This window comes from Lissotriton vulgaris, chromosome 4_1 (genome assembly GCF_964263255.1).
Source record: "Lissotriton vulgaris chromosome 4_1, aLisVul1.2, whole genome shotgun sequence".
Taxonomy (NCBI): Eukaryota; Metazoa; Chordata; class Amphibia; order Caudata; family Salamandridae; genus Lissotriton; species Lissotriton vulgaris.
The window spans coordinates 1,806,914,544-1,806,931,068 of record NC_141691.1 but is presented as its reverse complement, the minus strand read 5'-3'; the positions used below and the strand labels follow the sequence as shown (position 1 = coordinate 1,806,931,068).

Genomic DNA, 16,525 nt, shown 5'->3' with positions numbered 1-16,525 from the left:
GGGTTCAGGGCTAGGTTTGGGTTTTGGGGTACAGGGGTATTTTTATGGTTCAGGGGTAGGTTTGGGTTTTGGGGTACAGGTGTATTTTTAGGGTTCAGGGCTAGGTTTGGGTTTTGGGGTACAGGGGTATTTTAGGGTTCAGGGGTAGGTTTGGGTTTTGGGGTACAGGGTTATTTTTAGGGTTCAGGGCTAGGTTTGGGTTTTGGGGTACAGGGGTACTTTTAGGGTTCAGGGGTAGGTTTGGGTTTTGGGGTACAGGGGTATTTTAAGGGTTCAGGGCTAGGTTTGGGTTTTGGGGTACAGGGGTATTTTAGGGTTCAGGGCTAGGTTTGGGTTTTGGGGTACAGTGGTATTTTTAGGGTTCAGGGCTAGGTTTGGGTTTTGGGGTACAGGGGTATTTTTAGGGTTCAGGGGTAGGTTTGGGTTTTGAGGTACAGGGGTATTCATAGGGTTCAGGGCTAGGTTTGGGTTTTGGGATACAGGGGTATTTTTAGGGTTTAGGGATAGGTTTGGGTTTTGGAGTACAGGGTATATTTATAGGGTTAAGATGGGTTAGTGTTTAAGGGTATTGGGGTATTTTAAGGAGTAAGGGGGTAATGATTATGGGGTGCAGGGGTATTTAAAGGGAGCAGGGTGGGATTAGCACACGATATGAGACATGGCATGAAGGGCGGAATGTACCACACGCCCCCAGCGTTTGTCACGCCCCCAGCACACTCCCATAGCACAACGCAGACACGCCCACAAGGGACTACTTTGCTGGCACCGTTCTTTTACCTTTTAAATGTATATGGTGGGCGTCTGCATAGCCTATGCCCTTCTGCTGCAACTGCCCTTTCCAACGCTGTATTGGGTGTTGTGATTGGTGCTGTGGTTCCTGAGATTACCCGCCTCAAAGGTTTGGGCTCTCATTTTATATTATTAGTATGGATGTCAATTAATTATGACAGTAGAAAATGACATTTAACAAAATTTACATGTTTCTGTCAGTTAGCACATTGGAATTGAAACCAGTCCTGTTGACTGCCTCTAGCCTCTAGTTCGGTGACTTTATGTAGCATCTCAGATTAGAGTTGTACAAGTGGACTTCCAGAGGTCAATGCAGATAGATCTACAAGCTTGAAAGCTGAAGTGGTTCAAGCACTAAACAGTTAGAAAGAGTGAGCCAACGGGGAGGGTTATAGGAACACATGGCAGTCAGGAAATGGTGACATTGGACGACAGATTTCTGCAATTCAAAAAAAGTATAGGACCATTGGAAGTGAGGAACTCTTGGAAACTGCACAGTAACTTCAAAGAGGAAGCGCTGGAAATGGGGGTTGGTTTTAGGTGGGAAAGTTGCCAAGCTTGGTTGGAGGGAATTCTTCAGTTACCTTCTAGCGCATGTGAAAAGAATGGAACTCACCACGGCTTCCTAAGAACATTCTTAGACAAGCTAGAACATCAGAAAAAGAAAATAAGATTTTCCCTGAATAATAAAATGGAAGACGTGGGCAACCTTTAACTCTATTGACACTAAGGCACTTAATCCTCTCTACAAGGATCATCTGGCTGACCTTCTGTTACTTCTATTGGGACACAAAAGCAGAAAGGACTCTCTGCTCTGAAAGGGATGGAGCTGAGCAATCACAAGTGGACTTGTTTGAAACCTGAGAGAGATTCCTGGCTAGAGAGTGGCTTTATGTATAGAGGCCTGCCTCTAGGACTTGGTGGCTAAAGTAAAATACAGGAGTGACATGGCCAATAACAATAATCTTTGGTTGCCAGTGCTGAGGTTACCCAACAGAGGGTGTACTCTTGTCAGGCATGAGTTCTAGGTCTGTGCTGGTCAAAGATTTTGCTATTAAGGAAAAGGCTTCAGCTGGACTTTGTGGTGAACTTATGTATCTTTATGTTGTTCTACACAGCTACAAAGTACAGCCAAGCTGAGATGGATGATTTTGAGAACCAAAATATGGACTAAGCTGAATGTAAAGCTATGGAACAGGGAGGTAGCAAAGTTATCCCAGTGAACTCAATTGTTATAAAATCTAGCTTTTTCCCATTTTGTCACTATAATTGGTGGCTTCAGTGAGGATTAATTGACAACATATCTGACCTAAGGGGTAGATCACTAGCTTCAGTATGCTGCCATGTGCCTCTGTAGGATTTTGAATACCAGAAAAGTCCATAAGTGAAAACTCTGACTGTGCCTTTCTATTCATTAGTATTTAATTGCACGTGATAAATTAGTTTGTACATTTTATTATGCTCTGTCCTTATATATATTTAATGTTGTTTGTTATTGCGTCAACCTAACTCACATTTCTCTGCTTCCTAGGTCATATAAAAAGATGTTAAGCAGAGATTCACTTAGAAATGTGCTGTGGTAGTTTTGTCCCCTCATAAATTGATAACGCTGTTGCTGAAACAGTGTGAGTCTGGACTGATTTGTACTGATACTCCAACTACTAGCATAAATTCTTCACAACAATTTGGTAGTAGATTCGGTGGTGGATGAGACTTGGCGAACACTTTCACACCTGGGGATTTCGCATGAGTTACAGCCTGTGACTTTTCAAGCTAATGCCCTCTCATGATGTGACATTGAAGACCATTTGACCCCAGTAAATTTACAGGAAAAGGATACAATGATTCTACAGCAACTGCAAAGCCAATAAAACCTTTAAAATTTCAAAAAGTGAATTAAAGACAGGCGGAGCACAGCAGGCACTGTTGCAGTCTGAGTTCAATAAATGATGCACTGTATATCAGTTGCTCTACCTCAGATCACAACATCATAAATGATGCCCTGTTTCCAGGGGGAGTGTAACACGAATTGTCTTAGGTCTTTTCTGCAATGAGAAGTAAGGCGATTGTTCATATGAAAGCTGAGAGTTTCACTAGCAAGTGGTTCATTATATACAGCAAAAACATCAGCAATGGCAACAGGTTTGGCTTTTAATGAATGTTGTAGGGTAAAGTGACACTTTACAAGTGAATAGCATGGGAATGGATATGTCTTAGTGCAGAAGTAAAGGACTGCAGAATCATATTAGTGTAGGTCACATGGTCAGAAGACAGTTGCATTGACAAACCAGTCCTTAAAATCCATGTAGGTCAATGACTGCCTTACTCCCATCTGTGCTGCTGCCAGAGAGAAACACAATACATTATCTTGTTATCTAAAGACACTTTATTAGCTTTACAATGTCTTTTGTGTTCCCCTGAACATTCAAGCTCAGGCAGCTGCATAAGTAAACAAAAGGAACACACCTGCTTTAAGGGCAAGCACTTTTTTGTGGAAGCACACATCTACCCAATCAATACATGTACTTCTGGCTTCCATCATGTAAGTGGAGCCAAAGCCCCTCCTTAGTGATATAAGATTGTCTGGTGACAGCTGCGCTGTCAAGTCAGACCATAAAAAGGTTCTGACTTGTGATAACTTGCAACATCCAGGGGCAGCTCCTCCACTAAGGTGGAGGAACGTCGCCTGACTGCTTTGAAGCAGTGCAAGAAAGGAAATATAAAATGACTATAACTTGATGTTATTATCATTTTATTTTGTACCTGTCCTGCAGTTTTGCAGGATGGGGGCGGGTGGGTCTGCTATGCTATCAGGGTAGCCGAGGAGCCGTAGCACCCTCCTAAGTGCGCAATGACCGTTTGGCCAGCCCTCTCGGGCCGCCCAAAGCAGTCATGCCCACTTCATATGTTTTCCATCTAGGCTGCATTACAGCCTGTGTGAAGAACAAGACCACCCCTCCAGTCCCTGACTGAGTGCTGTGTCACAACGTGATTGGTCAGGAGAGCCAGGGTGCTTACCTATCACAATGCTGCATAGCAGCGTTGTGATTGGTCAGGGAAACCTGACTGCCTGCTTCCTGTTCAGAAGAGAGACGACGGAGAGTGGCAGCAGTGAGGTAAGTTTAAAAAAAATTTAATAATCCCCTTCCCCTCTACCCCCCTTTGCCCCCACCTTGCTACCCCCGATCTCTGCCAGCCACCCTCGTTGTCAAATTTGTTGTGATAAATAAAAGATACAATCCAATGATGTTCTTCAAGTAGATTTATTCTTCAAGGAAAGACCTGAACATCTTCATGCCAGACACAGCTGGACCAACTGCTCACTGATGCCACAGGCATGACATCATCTTAGAACCATCTAAGGCATCATAAGGATGCAACATTCTAATGAGTGAAACATGTGAGTACTGATATAGTGATGAACCACATGACATATAAATATAACACAGCCCCTACTGACAACATTTATAAAACATTTATGTCCCGAATAAAAACACATGAACAGCTTGGTAGGGCAATTGAAGCTGCATTAAAGATACTGGGAAAGTCAGTTTTTTCAATTTAATAACATTTCTACTTAACTTTTCCTTTGAAAAAACAAGATCAGATGAAAATTCTTTTTAGTAACTTCATAGTATAATGTGAGTGCTAAAAAATCTGTTTTATTTGTTACAAAATTTAATTTAAAACAAGTATGATTTTTTCATCTGGACACATAAACAAGTGCCAATTCTGCGCATTGTACTCCCAGTTCTCAAAAATTACAGCCTTTTTTCAGTTGTAAAACCAACATTAACAAGGTGATATATACGTACATTTACTGAGTCTTACCTGGCAATCCGGATAAAGGCTGGATGCTTGTTATGGTGGGAGTAAAGCTCGAGGTGGCCTAAAAATATGAATAGTATTTATTTTTTGTAGAATGCCTATAAAACTATCTCTTTGGCAAATCTACGTTTTGATAATTATATGATTTGTCATAAACATGCTAACGCTTTGACCATCTATTTTCTCAGGAACAGACACACATTCTAAATAGTCTAATTTTATGGCACATATTTCGAATGTAAAAAGTAACTTTTATTTGACGTTTGGGTTGATTGTGAAGAATCAAAAAATAATTGACTACGAATTTACTTTACCAAATGTGGTTGGAACCCTTTGTTGCAAACCCAACACATTATAGGTGTGAACGTTGCACTGAATTTATTTATCTGATAAGAAATCACGGGGTGGCACTGGAATTCTCAAACAGTGCACCTCATGCTCTTTCTGCTGTTAAGAGTTTTCATCAGCATTTCACTTCAATGAAAGGAAACCAGATGTCAGAGAAGTTTTACAGAGGCTGAAATGGTTATGAACAACATATGGCTATCTAATATGCCTTATAGAGAGTGGGCTGAATCCCATTTCTGACTGTACAAAAGTGTTACAACTTCCATAGTAAGTGTTTGGTACACACACCTTTGTTTTTTTCCTCCTCATGCCATTCCAGTTTGGACCCAGCCATATGCAAATCAATCTTAACCCTGCTCCCCATTGGAGCAGTCCAGCCCGAACTGTCAGGCCGGGTCCTCCACCGGAAACAAGCATCCTGGGACCGGTTTCGGGGTATAACCTTCTCATCGGCCAGGCTAGCTTGACTCCAAATGCACAGTGAATATGGGAGTCACGTATGGGCATACCTTACCATTTAGGGTGACTCCTAATCTACAGACCCCCCAAGTCTAAATCGCCCCTCATCCATTTACTAAACCCTTTCCTAGAATCTAGTGTGAGAGGCGCCGACTACACTATTCTAGGGGATTTTAATCTACATCTGGAGAAAAGTGCGGACACAGTTGTAGCATCACTGAAGGATGCCATGGCAAATATGGCAATGGAACAGATGGTCAAGCATGGTACCCACAAGGCTGGCCTCACGCTTGATGGGATTTTCACTTCCAATAGGGGGGTAAAAATATTTGAAACCTTACTGGTCCCATGGTCAGACCACAGGGCGATCATTTTCAATACTGAGGTTACGGAAGAAACTGCCAGCTTAACCACACAGCCAAAGACGGTCATATACCGCGATTGGGCCAAGACGAACACAAGGATACTACAAGAACAACTCGAGCTGTTAGCCCCAGAGTCCCAGACCCCAGACAGCGATACGGCTATGGAGCAAATCACCAATTGGATTAATACAGCGGTTAGTGTGGCAGTTCCCCTGAGAAAGGTCATGCATAAAAGGAAATCTCCATCTCAACCGTTGTTCTCCGAAACCCTTAGGGTGCAAAAACGGAACTGCAGGAAAGCGGAGAAAATTTGGAGGACAAACTATGAGTCAGGGCCAAGGGAAGACTCTAAAGCCTCTTTGGCTATTTATAAAAAACTTATAGTGACAGAAAAAAGCAGCTACTATACGCATAAAATCAATGAGGCCAAAAACTCTAGCAAGGAGCTATTTGCCACAGTTAAAAAGCTGGGAAAATTAGGCAGCAATGATACATTAGATATTAGCCCCGAGTTTTGTAATACGTTGGGAGACTTTTTTGTTAATAAAGTCGCCGCAGTGTATGACTCCTTTAAGAAAAACTGATATAATTGTAGGGGCTCAGCCTCCTTCAAATATGACCAGTGCAGTTGGGGAAGACCTGACTATTTCTGAGACAGCTCTCCCCAGCGCACAGCAGAGCACGCGGTTCCTGTTTCAGGCACCGTCTGAGGAGCAGATTCTGCAGACGGTAATGACCACCAAATCAGGCTGCCCGTTGGACCCTTGCCCGCCTAAGGTGATGCAGCTTTTTCCCGAGCTATTGAGCAAACAGCTGGAAAAACTGTTTAGGCATATCATTTCATCAGGAGTCTTCCCTTAAGCATGGAAATCTACATCAGTAATGCCACTCCTAAAAAAAAAAAACCTAGACCTGGAGGACCCTGGCAATTTTAGACCCATAGCAAGGATTCCCTTTGCAGCGAAGGTGTTGGAAAAACTTTTGAACAAACAACTTGCCCAGTACCTCTCAGACGGAAACATCCTAGACCACTCTCAGTTCGGGTTTCGAGAGGGACATGGGACCGAAACAGCACTGCTAACGGCAGTGGAAGAGCTCAGGAGAGTGCTCGACGCCGGAGGGAAGGCCGCCTTGGTCCTTTTAGACCTCTTGGCGGCCTTCGACACGGTCAACCACGAGACACTCCTGACTCGTCTGGCCGGAGTAGGAGTTCAGGGCTCAGCACGCACACTGCTAGCCTCATATCTGAGCAATAGATGCTGTACAATAGAGCTGGGAGAAGCAAGATCCAAACCTTTCAAATCGCCATGTGGGGTGCCACAAGGGTCCTCCCTAAGTCCCACGCTTTTCAATCTTTACGTGGCACCTCTAGCGGCGATCATAAGGGAAAGTGGGTTTGTGGCTGTCTCCTATGCCGACGACACACAAATAGTTGTGTCCATAACCAGCGATGTTGACCAAACCGTAAAAAAATTCAAGTCCTGTATGTTACAAATCAAGCAGTGGATGCAGAGTAACTGCTTAAAACTGAATGGAGATAAAAGCGAAGTAATGCTGTTTGGATCTGACGCCAATGTATGGACACCAGAATGGTGGCCAGATAGCCTGGGCAATTGCACTTCTCCAGTTCAGAAGGTAAGGAACCTAGGTGTTACTTTGGATAGTAAGCTTTCCTTCGATGCTCAGGCCAGCAAACTAACATTGGCGGTATGGTATATTCTGAAAATGATAAGGAAGCTTCTACCCTATATCCCGCTGGACACCAGGAAAACGGTTGTAACAGCACTGGCATTATCAAGGCTAGATTACGGAAACACGCTGTATGCTGGGGCCCAGGTCTAAATCATGGCTAAACTCCAACGTTTACAGAACGCAGCAGCCAGATTGGTGTTGGACGTCCCCAAGCACGATCCAATAGCCCACAGACTGGAGTACCTCCACCGGCTCCCGATTCCCAAAAGAGTGGTGTTTAAATCACTATGCCTGGCCTATAAGGCCCTTCATGGCTCTGGCCCCTTTGTTCCTTAGAACACGGCTCAAACCCTATGAACCATCCAGAACCCTCAGATCTAGCCAGTCTCAACTGCTCCAGGTCCCAATGTTTAGACAGGCTAGGTGGGGAGGAAGAAGCTTCATACTGCACACGGCCAGGACTTGGAACCTACTCCCAGTTACTATTAAAAATAGCACCTCTCTGCTCTCTTTCCGGAAGGAAGTGAAAACCTGGCTGTTCAAAGCAAGATAGACCTGAGCAAACCGGACCATGTGTCTCCTGAAACAGATCCAGCGCCATGACGCCCACGGGCAATCGCGCGCTTTACAAAAATAAAAATCAAATCAAATCACTATAACAACACAAAAAGATGATTGATGGATGCTGACATTGTCAAACATTCACCCTCAGTCACAGATCTGGGTTAAATCCATTGTTGTTTTGCTCACCATGCCACCCCAGTTTGGACCCAGCCATGTGCAAATCATTCTTTACCCTACTCTCAACCGGAACAGTCCAGCCCGAACTGCCAGACCAGGACCTCCTTGGACCGGAATCAAGCATCCTCTGACAGGTTTCGGAGTATCACTCACAGGGAGAACAGCCCTTTTCCCTATCCAGCTCCTTCCATTTAGGTCCTGGATCGTTTTTTGTGGCTGCTATGCTACAGGGCAGAGGGAGTGTGGTTAATGGAAGGAAGTGGGAGGTGGAAGTGAAAAGATATTTTACCCACTTTAAAAAAAGATAGGTCATATCAATGTACAGGTTATTCAATCTCCCTGTAAATCACCTGCCTATTGGCCAACTGTTTCTAAAAGCTGTGCTGGGAAATTGATTTTCGAAACACTTTTGTATAAAATTGTACTGGTGCAAATCAAGGGTGGCATTAACACTCCACCAGTTTGAAAGTTCATGAACATTTGGTGCGGTGTGTCGTCACCACGTTACCTCAACACTCCAGCCTCTACCTACCCACGTCAGAGGCTCATGTGTTCAAGGTATCGTTTCCTTTAACAAGTCTGTTGGCTCAAGTCAAGCTATGTTCTGGCAGTGGCTTTTATGGCCCTCCGAGTAATAATATGCACAAATAGCTCTTAGTAGATATACAACTAGAGAAGCACTTACGTAAAAGACGCACTGCCCACTACACATGTCTGTAGCCAGAACTCCATTCACGCTCACGCGCACCGTGTATCGATCCTCTGGCATGGCTCTGGAAGAAGTGAGGTGGGGATACAAACGAGAAGGGTTTACGGTTGTAATTGTTTACTTGCACGACAACAGGAATTACATTTGATCAATCGTTCAGATAACACGAAATAGAACATTACCGGGTAAAGCAGGTTACTACCCCTTGATGACTGGCATCTTTTTCCACATCACAAGGAATCGACTGGGTCGCAGATACCATTTGCACGAGGTTCCCCGAGGAGGCGCTGTCACCATAGTCGAACTGGTTGGCATCAGCGAAGCCTGAAAATGGAAAACGAATAAAGTGTCTGTCAGCATCTGTACCACAAAATTGCCTACATGTTAAATAATTCATACATAAGGGTTTTGAGACTATTCTTACATTTCAAGACCATTCTAGATGAACTGCCAATGACAAAGTACTCCTTGTGGTTAGGGGCGCGGGCGTCATTAGCCCCCACTTTCGCATTTTGTGCGAGGGTTGGTGCGTGCTACTGGGCTGTTCTGTGTAACATGAAATATTTGTAATGTTTAGGACTCCTTTGACTTTAATTGAAGACTCCGGTCTCCAAGAAACTCATACATAGATTTCGTGCAGTGGAATGATGGGATGGAGGGGCGGAGAGAAAGGAAGGATGGAGAAAAGGATGAAGAGAGGATGAATGGATGAATGCAGAGATGGATGGATGGATGGTTGGGGAGTAGGATGAACAGAGGATAGATGGAGAGCTAGATGTTGGAGAGGAGGGATGGAGGAAAGGGTGGGGGAAGACCAGAATGGATAATGATTTGATGGATAGAACAATGATTGAACAAATGGAAAGGGGCGACCGCTCGGTCCCCCCGAACGTATGGTTGGGTGCCCCGATCCCCCCGGGAAACCATTTTGGGTGGGGGGCGTGGCTCGGCTGGTATGCCCAAAGTGGCGTAGCCGGGGCGCGCCCTTTCCCGCCCAGGAGGGGTTGTCCTAGACACCCGCACGGAAGACCACACCCAGTAGGCGTACCGGAGGAGGGTCCCCGCCCTCCCGCAGACGGATAAAAGAGCGGGAATCTGAAGAGGCGTCCTCTTGTTCCTGTGCTCTGAAGGCTGCACCAACTCGTTGCTCGTGAGCCCTCGACGGAACAAGCGGCAATTTTGAGATCTTGTAATCTTGTTGTTTCTCTTTCAGTTATTTGGAGTACGAAGGACCTGGGACCTCGTTGACTAGAGCGGAGTAAACAAAGCTATGGCCGGCAAAAAAGCAGGAAAGAGCTCTGAGTTGGAGAAGGTACTGTGCACCTTGTCGAATCGGATGGCGAGCATGGACCGGAAATTCAGTAAAGTTGACTCGATCGGTCGAGGTTTGGCCGAAGTTAAAAAACAGTTAGCAGCTCAGAACAGCTCAGGCCATCCTAAGAAGGTAATAGGCCCGGCCTTGCCGGGAATCGTCCCTGAGGGTAGGGGGAAGCATATTAAGAAGAGGGCGGTCTCCGGGGAGGATCCGGTTCCTGAGGTGCCCCCAGTCGCCCCCATCACACCAGCAGACACCCCGGTACCAAACCCAGATATAGGTTTACCAATCCCGGTTGTAATTACCCCTGTTAATGATGAGGAGATGCCCCCGGAACTGGCCATCCAGTTGGCGGCAGTGTTACCCTGGCTCAAAAAGAAAGCGGGGGGGCAGTGGCCGCGGGGGACCCGGCCGAGGAGGCTAGACTAATAATCGAGCAGTTACGGCAGTCGAGAGAAGCCGGGACAGCGAGTGTTCCTCTTGTTCCCTCACAGGTGGCGCCAGGAGTACCTACGGTTAGCCGGGAAAAAGCGGCGGACACGACGGTAGAACCCGGTAAGCACACATTGCCAATGGCAGGGGAAGGTTTGTTACCTTCAAGGCGCGAAAGGGTGGCCCAGCACATCCCTGCGGCCACAAAGGAATTGATATGGGGGGAAAAATATGTGAATATGTTTTCATTGTTGACTGACCATCGCGAGATGGAATATGCAAAATCCCAGAAAGATTTATGGCACCCCAGTGTATGGCGGGCCCAGATGGCGGAATTTAGGGTCGATGAGACCGTGGCGAATTGGGTGAAGGCCTTTTCGATATTTACGGCAGTCATGGGTGAACGAAAGCCGGAAGTACTGACCGAGTTGTCCTGTTACCAGAATAGGATTATGGATTTTTATACTATGTATGAGGGGGACGAGTGGAAAGGATATGACATGAAATTCCGAAAAGCAAAAGAGTTTGATACATCTTTGACCTGGGACTGCCTCGACTCGGTGTCATGGCACAAGCAGCTCTTGCCTGGTGCGGCGGGTACGTCCTCGCCGGGCGGGAGCGGGTCGGGGTCAGTTCGCCAAAAGCCTGCGGTGCCCTTTCGAGCATGTGCCGGTGGGGAAGTTCAGCCCAAGACCGGTGGAAATGGCGGCAAGCGGGGGGTTTGTTGGGGCTTCAATAGAGGCAACTGGAGCAGGCCCCAGGGAACATGTAGGTTCAGGCATGCGTGTGCGGGCTGTGGGAACTCCTCACACCCGGAGAATAACTGTAGATCTAAGAACAGCGGAACGGGAGGAAAGAGAGGGTCTAAGCAAGAATGAGGTGATGCTTGTGAACCGATTGCCTACACCTGTCGATATCATGGCTCTGACTCCTTGGTTGAACAAATACCCTGATCATGTATCCGCCGGGGTGTTGAGGAATGGATTCCTATATGGCTTCAACATCCCGGCGGGGGATTTTCGGGGGGACTCCTTTTGTAAAAATCAGTTATCTGTCCAACAGAACCCAAGCATAGCAGCAAAGAAAATTTCCAAAGAAGTCGGCTTGGGGCGGGTGGCGGGGCCTTTTCAGTGCCCGCCGGTGGCAGATTTCGTGTGTTCCCCGCTGGGGGTGGTTCCAAAGAAAGACCCAGGGGAGTTTAGACTGATTCACAACTTATCTGCCCCAAGAGGTTCCTCGGTGAACGAAGCCATTGACCCGGATATTTGTTCGGTGCGGTACGCATCGTTCGACGATGCCGTTGCCATATTAAATCACCTAGGCCCCGGGGCGCTGGTGGCGAAATCGGACATCGAATCGGCATTCAGGTTGCTCCCGGTACACCCGCAAGACCAGCGCTTGCTAGGTTTTGCGTTTCAAGGGAGTTATTACATGGATAAATGCATGCCTATGGGTTGCTCCATTTCTTGTGCATATTTTGAAATGTTCAGCTGTTTTTTAGAGTGGGCATTCACCGAGGCCACGGGGCATAGGCACGTTATGCACTATCTAGATGACTTTCTGTTCTTGGGAGCGGCCGGCAATGCGAAATGTGCGCAGGCGCTGCAGGATTTCTGCATCCTCATGCGGGAGTTCGGAGTCCCATTGGCACCAGGTAAGACGGTTGGACCATCTACTTCACTGGAGTTTCTGGGAATTGAGCTCGATTCTGTGGAAGGATGTTTCCGTTTACCGAGGGAAAAGGTTGCCAAGTTTAGGGCTTCCTTGACGCAATACTTGGGCAAGGAGAAAGTGACCCTGCACCAGTTACAACAAACAGTGGGTCAGCTTAACTTTGCCTTAAGGGTGATACCAATGGCCCACCCCTTCTCACGCTCCATTGCACAAGCTATGGTTGGCCTCAGGGAAGGACACCACCGTACGAGACTGTCGGCAGAGGTTCGCCAGGACATGCGCATTTGGTTGGCATTTCTGGCAGACTTTAACGGTCGAGTTGTGTGGAACAAACCACCAGCATTGTCGGATGAACTAGGTTTTTGGACCGACTCAGCTGGGAGCGTGGGATTTGGCGCCATCTTTGGTAACCGATGGTCGGCACAAGTATGGCCGACGTGGTGGTACTCCAGCGGTCTGACAGGTAACATGGGGTTCTTAGAGCTATTTCCCATTTGGGTTGCTCTGATGGCATGGCCAGACGACTTCAGGGACCGCTCGGTGGTGTTTTGGTCGGATAATATGACTGTGGTTGAGTGCATTAATCAGCAGGCAGCCCGCTGCAAGTGGATCTTGAGATTGTTGAAAGAAATTGTTTTACGTTGCATGAAATTGAATGTACAGTTCAGGGCAAAACATGTGCCAGGCGTACTGAATTTTGCAGCTGATGCACTCTCTCGTTCACAAATGCAGGCTTTCAGGGGCCATCTACCCACAGCGGACCTAGTGGCGGCACCATTCCCCGAAGGGCTATGGCTTATCGGTGCTCCGGATTACAAGACCTCGTGGCAGCCAGCTTAGCTCCCAGGACAAGGAAGGCTTACGAAGGAGCGTTTCGTTCCTACTGCACATTTTTGGGTCTGACAGGGAGACAGAGCTGGGGGCAGGAGGAATCCTTCCTGGGGTTCCTGGTAGCGCTGCACAGAGAAGGCCGATCAGCGGCAACGGCCAATAGACATAGGGCGGCCATTTCGTTCATGGCACAGCTGGACGGCATAAGTGACCCGACGGGTTCCTTTTTGGTTAGGAAGGCACTCCGCGGCTGGCAACGCCTCGAGGGTCGCAAACGGGATACGAGGCGCCCGATTGGCTTAGACAGATTGTCTCTGCTTTTAGCAAAGCTGAATGAGACGTGCTCCTCCCCTTTCGAAACAGTTCTGTTCCGGGCAGCTTTCGCTTTGGCATTCCATGGGGCTATGCGGGTAAGCGAGCTCGTAGCAAAGAACAAGAAGGATATGGAGGGAGGCTTGTGCAGGGATCACTTACAAATAAGGGGTGATTCGATGGTAATCTCGGTAGCCAGGTCCAAGACAGACCAAAGAGCTATGGGAGATAGTGTTGTCGTGCAGCGCGCACGAGGGTCTCCCACTTGTCCGATAAAGTGTTTAGAGGAATACTTGGCACTGAGGGCGGCTAGATGGGGGGGGGGGTCTGCTTAGGCACAATGATGGCACCCCACTGACGAGATTTCAGTTTCAGAGGGTGCTAGCACTGTCAATCGCTGCCGCGGGCATGGACCCGTGCGATTTTGGGACCCACTCATTTAGGATAGGGGCTGCTACTGAAGCTACGGCCCGGGGTCAGAGTGCAGAGGAAGTAAAACAGCTGGGCCGTTGGTCCTCGAATTGCTTCAAAAGGTATGTGCGATTGCACATGTTGTGAAGGTCAATTGACATGCACTCACGCTTCTTGTTTTTTGTTTGAATTACAGTTCCGCGAGCCTGTCACGCGGGGCGGAATTGGAAGTCGACCCAACATCAGGAGACCAGCGGTCGAGGATCACCGACTGGCGAGAGAGTGGTATGGGTCGTGGGCCAGTCATATGTGAGGCGCGCCGGGGACGTATTCAAGGCAGGTGACGCGACTCGTGCATCTGGGGAATACGGGTACAGAGTGACCTTCCATGGGAAGGGCGGGCTCTGTTTTGACCAATTTCAATCGTTTTTTGAGGGTCTTTTAGGGCGGCAAAGGTCATCTATAGTCATCTATAGTCATAGTACACCTGGGGGGCAATGACTTAGTGAAGCTGGGAAGACGAGTGTTGTTAGAACACATCCTGTCGGCAGTTAGCTGGTTGGCTAAGAAACTCCCGGGGTGCACGATTGCCTGGTCCCACATGATTCCCAGGAAGATTTGGCGGGGGGGGTCTTTCAGTGTCAGCGTTGAACCACTCAGTGAAAAGGGTCAACAATAAAATTGGGAAATTGTTTCGCTCCGCGCAGTTGCATAGCATTCCTCACGGGTGTATTCGGGGTGATCACATGTATCTGAATGATGGGGTTCACCTGTCCGGGGAGGGGAATGATTTACTCATAGGGGACTTCATAGCATGGCTAAGGGGTGTGAGGAAGCATGACCTTGAGGAGGAGTGGGGGGGCCGGAGAGTCGGTCAACTATCCGGCCTGTGGCGGTAAGGTCATGATCGGTGAGCAGTAATTTCAAGGTCCCTAGAGGGGGGCGCCACCCAGAATGGATGGGAGCGCCCGGGGGGAGGCGGCCATTGGCCCCTTCCACGGGGAGGCGGCACCCACTAAGGATGGGTTACCTAGGGGGAGACGGCCATAGGCCCCTCCCAGGGGGGAGGCGGCTAGATGCCCCTCCTACAAATTTCCCGGGGGCCGGATATCCGCGACGGCGGAAGAGAGTGTGGGGATGGGGGGGAGTCCAAGCTGTCCTTCCTACAGATACCTCACACAGGAACTCGGACGACCTTTAAGATGGCGTCGAGTGAAAGGGGGCCCCCACGACAAGGGAAGTTACAGTTGGCAATGAGGGTAAAGTCCTCTGCGCATGCGCCACTCACACACGTGAGGGCGGGATTTTGGTAGTAGGGATCTGACACCGGTTAAGACCTTGCCGTTGGCCCTTAATGCTAGGATGTACAATTTTAATTTAGAATGTATGCATTTTCAGGATGCTAGACTCGGCTAGGAAACCTTTGTATTAGAGATCTGTTAAGGTTAGCCAAAGAACATGTCTTCATCAAAATGTAATGAAAATAAAATTGTACATAATTCATATAACTTTTATTTAATGTTTTAAATTTTGTTTCATATTTTAATAAATACGGCCGGGGGGGTAACTCCCCCCCGCCTTCCAAAAGTTCAAACCTGTGTCTGTCTTCTCCCATTGGGAAGTGGTGTTGGGAGGGGGTGACGGGCATCCCAGCCATATGGAAAGGGGCGACCACTCGGTCCCCCCGAACGTATGGTTGGGTGCCCCGATCCCCCCGGGAAACCATTTTGGGCGGGGGGCGTGGCTCGGCTGGTATGCCCAAAGTGGCGTAGCCGGGGCGCGCCCTTTCCCGCCCAGGAGGGGTTGTCCTAGACACCCGCACGGAAGACCACACCCAGTAGGCGTACCGGAGGAGGGTCCCCGCCCTCCCGCAGACGGATAAAAGAGTGGGAATCCGAAGAAGCATCCTCTTGTTCCTGTGCTCTGAAGGCTGCACCAACTCGTTGCTCGTGAGCTCTCGACGGAACAAGCGGCAATTTTGACCCACCCACCAGCCCCTATGGCATTGTTTGTTTAAATAAAGTTTGATTAGAAAGAAGTGTATAGGCCTTTTTTCCTTTGTAGAGAAGTAAGGGAATGTTTCATATAATGATGTTGCTTCTGCTTTTAGGACAATTTTTCCCTTTGAAGAAAGGTTAAGTTGATGACTCATCAAGGCTATGTCAGAATTTTTCTTCCCTTAGTAGGTAAAACAACTGTCGTATTTATTTTTTGGTCGGGCGGTAAGGTCATGATCGGTGAGCAGTAATTTCAAGGTCCCTAGAGGGGGGCGCCACCCAGAATGGATGGGAGCGCCCCGGGGGAGGCGGCCATTGGCCCCTTCCACGGGGAGGCGGCACCCACTAAGGATGGGTCGCCTAGGGGGAGACGGCCATAGGCCCCTCCCAGGGGGGAGGCGGCTAGATGCCCCTCCTACAAATTTCCTGGGGGCCGGATATCCGGGACGGTGGAAGAGAGTGTGGGGATGGGGGGGAGTCCACGCTGCCCTTCCTACAGATACCTCACACGGGAACTCGGACGACCTTTAAGATGGCGTCGAGTGAAAGGATGCCCCCACCACAAGGGAAGTTACAGTTGGCAATGAGGGTAAAGTCCTCTGCGCATGCGCCACTCACACCG

The 16,525-nt window shown here is 48.1% G+C and overlaps 1 protein-coding gene across 1 annotated transcript in view; it reads right to left on the bottom strand.

Annotated features, from left to right (window-relative positions):
- The window catches only part of LOC147724585 (fibrocystin-L-like), a 505,554-nt gene that overhangs the window by 464,015 nt on the left and 25,014 nt on the right, over positions 1-16,525 (bottom strand). Inside the window, exons 4-6 of the mRNA XM_086918064.1 lie at positions 9,114-9,255; positions 8,908-8,995; positions 4,621-4,678 (exon numbers count right to left, since the gene is read on the bottom strand). Of these exons, the coding sequence (XP_086774190.1) occupies positions 4,621-4,678; positions 8,908-8,995; positions 9,114-9,255 (288 nt within the window). The remainder of the gene's footprint in view (positions 1-4,620; positions 4,679-8,907; positions 8,996-9,113; positions 9,256-16,525) is intronic.